Genomic DNA, 8,336 nt, shown 5'->3' with positions numbered 1-8,336 from the left:
GCGTGCTATCAAAAAAACCTGTTGGACTTTAACCTGGTGTTGTGAGACTACTTACTGTGCCTACCCCAGTCCAACGCCGGCAACTCCACATCATGGATTCCAGTGAAGCCGTCAATGGGAAGTGCTGTTAAATCCAATCCTTGCACAATTGGTATCTGGACTAATTAAAAAATATTTATTTATGGAATGTGGACTTCGCTAGCAAGGCAGCAATTATTGCCCATCCCTAATTGCCCTGAGAAGGTGGTGATGAGTCACCTTGAACTACAGCAGTCTGTTGAAGGCACTCCCACAGTGCTGTTAGAGTTTCAGGATTTTGATCCAGAGACTTTGAAGGAATGGCAATATATTTCCAAAGTCAGGTTGATATGTGACTTGGAAGGGATCTTGGAGGTGGTGCATGATCCCATTAGTCTGCTGCCCTTTTTGTTGCAGACAGTAGAGGTTATTGGTTTGGGAGGTGCTGTTGCAGACAGCTTGGCGAGCTGTTGCAGTGCATCTTGTTGATGCAGACATGTTACATCAGTGCTGGAGGATGTGATTATTTAAGGTGGTGAATGTGGTTCTGATCAAACAGGCTTTAGTCCTGGTTGGGGTTGGGCTCCTTGAGTGTTATTGAGGCTGCACTCATCCGGCAAGTGGAGAGTATTCAATCATACTCTTGACTTGTGCCTTGTAGATGGCAAAAAGTCTTTAGAGAGACAGGAGGCGAATCACTCACCACAGAATATCCAACCTACTTTGGTAAACATGTAGTTGGTCCAAGCTTCATTGAAGAATTGGTGAGAGGAGAGGTATATTACAGAAAAAAGAAGACATGTATTTACTATAGGGTCATGAACTCCACTGATATGGTGAGTGGAGGGTTGTTATATGCCATGTTTTGGAGGAAGTTCAAAAATTGTATACTTAAAATACATTTAATTATAAATGATTTCCAATTAATGTTAATGACCAACAAAAGAAACATTTAAACTCAAGCTATACCTAAGGTTACCAATCCTCAAGATTGTCTAAGTTTCCTAAAATAGGAAATAAATTACATGGGCAGTGTTGCTCGCAATCTGGGAGAATTTTACTCTTCTTGTCACAGGCCCCCTCTCTTGTGTGACACCATTATCTGGTACAAGCCTCCAGTATGGAAACTTCACCACAGAAAGCCAGCACCTACTTAGTGTGGAGAACAGATTGGGGGCAGAGGTACAGAGAGGCAAAGTAGGGAGAGGTTGGGTTGGAGAAGAATAATTGATGAAAGATTGTTTCCATTGTTACACCTATTACAACCAGTTACATTGGTGGGTAGTTGAAGAACAAGGGGACAGAGACTGAGGACTCTCATTGGAAGAACCAAAGGAGCAGGGTGAAATTCATGCACTGAGGGCTATTAGACCACAAACCTAAAATGAGCACTGGAGCAGAAACTTGAATATCATTAAAAGGGGGAATGAGATAAATAATTGTAAAGGAGAAATATAAAAGGAGTGTGAAGGATTGAGATTACAAGAGAACGAGTGTCACTGACAGGGATTCCAAATGGCCTCTATCTGTCCAGTAGTTTCTATCATCTTAAAACTCTTCTCTATTTGTGCCAAGCTGAGTTTTGGACAACTCATCCAATGGGAAATGCACCAAACACTAAGGCCCGATGCTCTTTTAAATTAGATTCTGCTTACTACTTTAAGATCTGAAATACAAATACAAATCAGTTTTGTCACCCTCACATAGAAAAAAGACTTGTATTTGTATAGTGTCTTTCACTACCAATGGACCTTAAAGCACTTTACAGTCAATGAAGTACTTTTGAAGACTGGACTGGAGAACAGCTGACGTGGTTCCACTATTTAAGAAGGGGTGTAGAGATAAACCAGGAAACTATAGACCAGTGAGTTTCATATCAGTGGTGGGGAAACAATTAGAGAAACTTCTGAAGGAGAGCATCTGTCTCCACTTGGAGAGGCAAAGCTTGATTAGGGATAGTCCGCATGGCTTCGTCGGATGGTGGTCACGCCTAACAAATTTGATTGAATTTTTGAGGAGGTGACGAGGTGTGTAGATGAGAGTAGTGCAAACGATGTAGTTTATATGGATTTCAGCAAAGCCTTTGACAAGGTCCCACATGTGAAGAAGGTAAATTCACATGGGATACAGGATAAAAGTGGATTCAAAATTGGGTCAGTTATAGGAGACATAAGGCTGCTTTAGTGACTGAAATGATGTGGAGATGCCGGCGTTGGACTGGGGTAAGCACAGTAAGAAGTCTCACAACACCAGGTTAAAGTCCAACAGGTTTATTTGGTAGCAAATACCATTTGCTACCAAATAAACCTGTTGGACTTTAACCTGGTGTTGTGAGACTTCTTAGTGACTGAAAGCCAGTGCCCAGTGACGTACCACAGGGATCTGTGATGGGCCCCCTATTATTTGTCATTTATATAAATGACATTGATGAATATGTGGGGGGTAGGATTAGTAAATTTGCGGATGACACAAAGATTGGACAGGTGTTAACAGTGAGTCGGAGTGTCTTGGACTGCAAGAAGATATAGACAAAATGGTCAAATGGGCAGATAAGTGGCAGATGGAATTTAACCCTGAAAAGTGTGAGGTGATACACTTTGGAAGGAGTAATTTGACAAGAAAGTACTCAATGAATGGTAGGACACTAAGTTCTGTGGAACAAGGAGATTTTGGCATATTTGTTCACAGATCTCTGAAAGCCGAAGGGCATGTTAGTAAGATGGTGAAAAAAGCATATGGGACACTTGCCTTTATAAATTGAGGCATAGATTACAAAAGCAGGGAAGTCATGTTGTAATTGTATAGAACTTTGGTGAGGCCACAGCTAGAGTACTGAGTGCAATTCTGGTCGCCACATTATCATTAGGATGTAATTGCACTGGAGTGGATGCAGAGGAGATTCACCAGGATGTTGCCTGGGATGGAACATTTAAGTTATAAAGAGAGATTGCGTAGGCTTGGGTTGTTTTCATTGGAGTAGAGAAGACTGAGGGGCAACCTAATTGAGCTGTACAAGATGATGAGAGACATGGCCAGAGTGGATAAGGAGCAGCTGTTCCCACAGTCAGTCACAAGGGGACATGGGTTCAGGGTGAGGGGCAGGAGGTTTGGAGGGGGTGGGGTGGGATGTGAGGAAAAACGTTTTTACTCAGAGGGTGGTGACGGTCTGGAATGTGCTGCCTGGGAGAGTGGTAGAGGTGGTTGCCTCACATCCTTTAAAAAGTATCTGGATGAGCACTTGGCACATCATAACATTCAGGGCTATGGACCAAGTGCTGGCAGATGGAATTAGGTGGGAGTTCAGGTGTTTATAATGTGTCAGTGTAGATTCAATGGGCCAAAGGGCCTCTTCTGCACAGTATGAGTCTATGATTCTAAGTATAGTCACTTGTTATACAGGAACCTGCCAATGAAATCACGAGAGAGATGTGGCTTATATGTGGCAATATTGATGGGGAAGCCTGATTGGACCTTGCACCCTGCAGGGGAATTCTCACAAAATTTACATGGTATGTACCAGCTGGTAATAGGGTTAGTACAAGTTATATGGAGGATATCAAGGTAGTTCACCTATTATTACCAGTTACAAAAAGATTATACATGATTTATTGCACTACAGACAAAGTTTATATTGGAATTCTCTGTGGGTCAGTGTTAGGACCTCTGCTCTTCCTCATATCTTAATGACCTAGACTTTGGTGTATGGGCACAATTTCAAAATTTGAAGATATTGTGATTTGTGATGACTGTGCAAAACTTCAAAAGGACAGAGACAGGTTGGTGGAATGAGCAGACATGTGGCAAATGACATTTAATGTGGAGAAATGTGAAGTGATTCATTTTTGGTGGGAAGAATGCAAAGAGACAAATTAAAATAAAGGGTACAATTCTTAAGGGGGTGGCAGAGCAGAGGGACCTGTGTGAATACGTGCATACATCATAGAAGGTGGCAGGAAAGGTTGACAGAATGGTTAAAAAAAAGCATTTAACATCTTGGACTTTATAGCGACAGTACAAAAACAAGTAAGTTTTGTTAAACTAGCCTCAACTAGAGTACTGCATTCAGTTTTGGGTACTCCACTTTCGGAAGCATGTGAATGCATCAGAGTGCATAAAAGATGCGTGAGAATGGTTCCAGGGATGAGAAGCTGGAAATGTTCTCTTCTGATTGAGGTATTAAAAATCCTGAGGGATCCAGACAGAACAGAAGAAAAACTGTTCCAATTAGTGAAAGAATTGAGAACTCGAGGACATAGATTTAAGGCAAATGGTAAAAGATGCAATGGCAGCATGAACATAGAACAGTACAGCACAGAACAGGCCCTTCGGCCCACGATGTTGTGCCGAGCTTTATCTGAAACCAAGATCAAGCTATCCCACTCCCTATCATCCTGGTGTGCTCCATGTGCCTATTCAATAACCACTTAAATGTTCCTAAAGTGTCTGACTCCACTATCACTGCAGGCAGTCCATTCCACATCCCAACCACTCTCTGCGTAAAGAACCTACCTCTGATATCCTTCCTATATCTCCCACCATGAACCCTATAGTTATGCCCCCTTGTAATAGCTCCATCCACCCGAGGAAATAGTCTTTGAACGTTCACTCTATCTATCCCCTTCATCATCTAGAAAAACATTTTTTTTTTTTACACACAAGTGGTTAGGATCTGGAATGCGCTGACAGTGTGTGTTGGAGGCAGGTTCAATTGAGGCATTCAAAGAGGGTTGGATCATATCTGAGGGCGAAATGTGCAGTGTTACAGGAGAGAGGTGGGGAATGGCAATAGGTGAATAGCTCCCAGAGGGCCAGCATGTATACAGCAGTTCAAATGGCCTCCTTCTGTGCTGTAACCATTCTATGATTCAAAGAGTGTTGATTATGAATGAGACTTACATATGACCAGTTCTCGGTGTTATTTTGGTCAGTTATTATCAGTTACTTTTGGAATTAAAATTCCACCTACTTCTGCCTCCCCAATGTGAAACCCTTCCCCACCTCTGGTTTGCTCTAGTTGCTTGAACTTTTCATAACCGCTGCTGACACAAAATCAAAAGATGTTCAATATTATTCAGGTTCCAAGTTGGCACCAGAGATGGCAACTTCTTGCAAGCTGTGCCCAGCATACCTTCTAATTCTATCTTTTACTCTCGTTCAGTGCTTATAAAACTTCATTCTAACTCTTTTAAACTCTCTAACAATGCTTCAATTCAATGTCTTACAGATTTGGTGCCAAGCTCACATTAAGTTGACCATTCTCTACACCCTAGCAATGACTGGAACACTACATTCTGTACCCTCCCCTTTCCTTCTCTATGAACAGTATGCTTTGTCTGTATGGTATGCAAGAAACAATACTTTTCACCATATACTAATACATGTGACAATAATAAATCAAATCAGAGCAACTCTGGCACAAAAGCTCCAAGCGCTCTCCCAACCCGCATTGTCCACAATTCAGACGCTGGGCCTCCACCTGGCAGTGACACACATGCGCAGCATCCTCGCTGTCTCTGTAAGAACGAATCCCATTGGCTGCCCTGTCACTGGCGGTTATAAATGATCATTAACGACGCAATGTTTAATACAGCAGAAATAGTTCAAACTCCGTAACGAATAGACTGGAACACAAATGAAGCTTTTGAAGGCGACAAGCTGCTGGGATTCACGCGCGCTTCGGGCCGTTAATACGATTTTCTGCCTCAGCCAATCAGGCGAAGGTTGACGCAGGTGGCCGGGCCCGGATATGCGCATGCGCATGGCTGATTCAGCGCCCGCAGCGGCCGAGTGCGCATGCGTGATAGCGGTCCTGGGCGAAAAAGCGGTTTGAGCGGAGCAGAGCCTCGGCCTAGCGCCGTAACCCAGGCAACCACAGCCTCACCGCCAACCGTGCCGGCCAGGCAAACGGCCTCACCGTCGATAGGCCAGCCTCACCACACCGCCAACCGTGCCGATCACCTGGAGCACGCCACACCCTGCAAGACGAAGAGGATGGCGGCTTCAGGGCCAACAAAAATCACCTGGAAACTGCGTGAGTCACGGCGAAAAATGGGAGAGGGAAAGAAAGCGAAACACAAACTGTGGAGGGATGAGGCGAGAGAGACCAGAAACTAGGGGAGAGAAACACAAATTGGGGGAGAGAAAGGCAGAGAAATACCAATTTGGGGAGAGCGCAGCAGAGAAACACAAGCTGGGGGAGAGCGCGGTGGAGAAACGCAGGCTGGAGGAGAGCGCGGTGGAGAAACACAAGGTGGGGGACAGCGTGGCGGAGAGACGCAGGCTGGGGGAAGAGCACGGCGGAAGAACATAAGAAATAGGAGCAGGAGTAGGCCATCTAGCCCCTTGAGCCCGCCCCGCCATTCAATAAGATCATGGCTGATCTGAAGTGGATCAGTTCCACTTACCCGCCTGATCCCTATAACCCCTAATTCCCTTACCGATCAGGAATCCATCTATCCGTGATTTAAACATATTCAACGAGGTAGCCTCCACCACTTCAGTGGGCAGAGAATTCCAGAGATTCACCACCCTCTGAGAGAAGAAGTTCCTCCTCAACTCTGTCCTAAACTGAGCCCCCTTTATTTTGAGGCTGTGCCCTCTAGTTCTAGTTTCTTTTCTAAGTGGAAAGAATCTCTCCATCACTACCCTATCCAGCCCCTTCATTATCTTATAGGTCTCTATAAGATCCCCCCTCAGCCTTCTAAATTCCAATGAATACAAACCCAATCTGCTCAGTCTCTCCTCATAATCAACACCCCTCATCTCTGGTATCAACCTGGTGAACCTTCTCTGCACTCCTTCCAAGGCAATGTATCCTTCCGCAAATAAGGGGACCAATACTGCTCACAGTATTCCAGCTGCGGCCTCACCAATGCCCTGTTCAGATGCAGCAAGACATCTCTGCTTTTATATTCTATCCCCCTTGCGATATGGGCCAACATCCCATTTGCCTTCTTGATCACCTGTTGCACCTGCAGACTGGGTTTTTGCGTCTCATGCACAAGGACCCCCAGGTCCCTCTGCACTGCAGCATGTTGTAATTTCTTTCCATTTAGATAATAATCCAATTTGCTATTATTTCTTCCAAAGTGAATAACCTCGCATTTGTTAACGTTATACTCCATCTGCCAGATCCTCGCCCACTCACTCAGCCTGTCCAAATCTCTCTGCAGACCTTCTACGCCCTCCACACGATTCACTTTTCCACTTATCTTTGTGTTGTCTGCAAACTTTGTTACCCTACACTCAGTCCCCTCCTCCAGATCGTCTATATAAATGGTAAATAGTTGAGGCCCCAGTACCGATCCCTGCGGCACGCCACTAGTTACCATCTGCCAACCAGGAAAGCACCCATTTATTCCGACTCTCTGCTTCCTGTTGGATAGCCAATCCCCAATCCACGCTAACACCCTACCCCCAACTCTGTGTGACCCAATCTTCTTCAGCAACCTTTTGTGAGGCACCTTATCAAACGCCTTTCGGAAATCCAAAAACACCGCATCCACCGGTTCCCCTCCGTCAACTGCACTAGTCACATCTTCATAAAAATCCAACAAGTTCATCAAGCATGACTTTCCCCTCATGAATCCATGCTGCGTCTGCTTAATCGAACCATTCTTATCCAGATGGCCTGCTATTTCTTCTTTAATGATGGATTCCAGCATTTTCCCAACTACAGACGTTAAGCTAACCGGCCTGTAGTTACCCGTCTTTTGTCTATTTCCTTTTTTGAACAGCGGCGTAACATTAGCCGTTTTCCAATCCGCAAGGAGGAGAGCGCGGTGGGGAAATGCAGGCGGCGGGGAGAGCGTGCCGGACAGCGCGGCGGAGAGGCGCAGGCTGGGGGAGAGCACGGCGGAGAGGCGCAGGCCGGGGGAGAGCGTGGCGGAGAGGTGCAAGCCGGGGGAGAGCGCGGCGGAGAGGCGCAGGCTTGTGGGGGTGGGAGAGAGTGCAGGCTGGCGGGAGGGGAGAGCATGGCAGGTCATCGCAGGCTGGGACAGGGCAGGGCTGGCTGGGGCGAGGCAGGGCTGGGGCAGGGCGCGGCAGGGGAGCGCGGCAGGGCAGCGCAAACGTGGGGGGAGGGAAGTGGAAGAGCAGGAGAGAATCCCACTCTGGGATGGAGTGAAAGTCAGACAGAAAAATGAAAGTTGGGGAGAGAGAAGGACAGAAACATGAAATGGGGAGAGGGTGGGGGAGAGACGGAAGGTGAGTAGGACAGAAATATATAGAAAGAAAGAATATTGCAGGAGTGGGAGGGAGAGCGAGACAGACAGAAACATAAAACTGGGAGAGAGGGGGGACAGAAACATGAACCTGGA

General features: G+C 45.8%; 1 protein-coding gene across 1 annotated transcript in view; it reads left to right on the top strand.

The window, feature by feature from the left end:
* Positions 1-5,806: 5,806 nt before the first annotated feature.
* Positions 5,807-8,336, top strand: part of katnb1 (katanin p80 (WD repeat containing) subunit B 1) — a 58,178-nt gene continuing 55,648 nt past the window's right edge. The window contains exon 1 of the mRNA XM_078211099.1: positions 5,807-6,049. Within this exon, the coding sequence (XP_078067225.1) occupies positions 5,812-6,049 (238 nt within the window). The 5' untranslated portion in view covers positions 5,807-5,811. The remainder of the gene's footprint in view (positions 6,050-8,336) is intronic.

Source organism: Mustelus asterias, chromosome 4 (genome assembly GCF_964213995.1).
Source record: "Mustelus asterias chromosome 4, sMusAst1.hap1.1, whole genome shotgun sequence".
NCBI lineage: Eukaryota > Metazoa > Chordata > Chondrichthyes > Carcharhiniformes > Triakidae > Mustelus > Mustelus asterias.
Note: the sequence above shows the minus strand (reverse complement) of the source record. Positions and strands in the feature narration are given on the sequence as shown.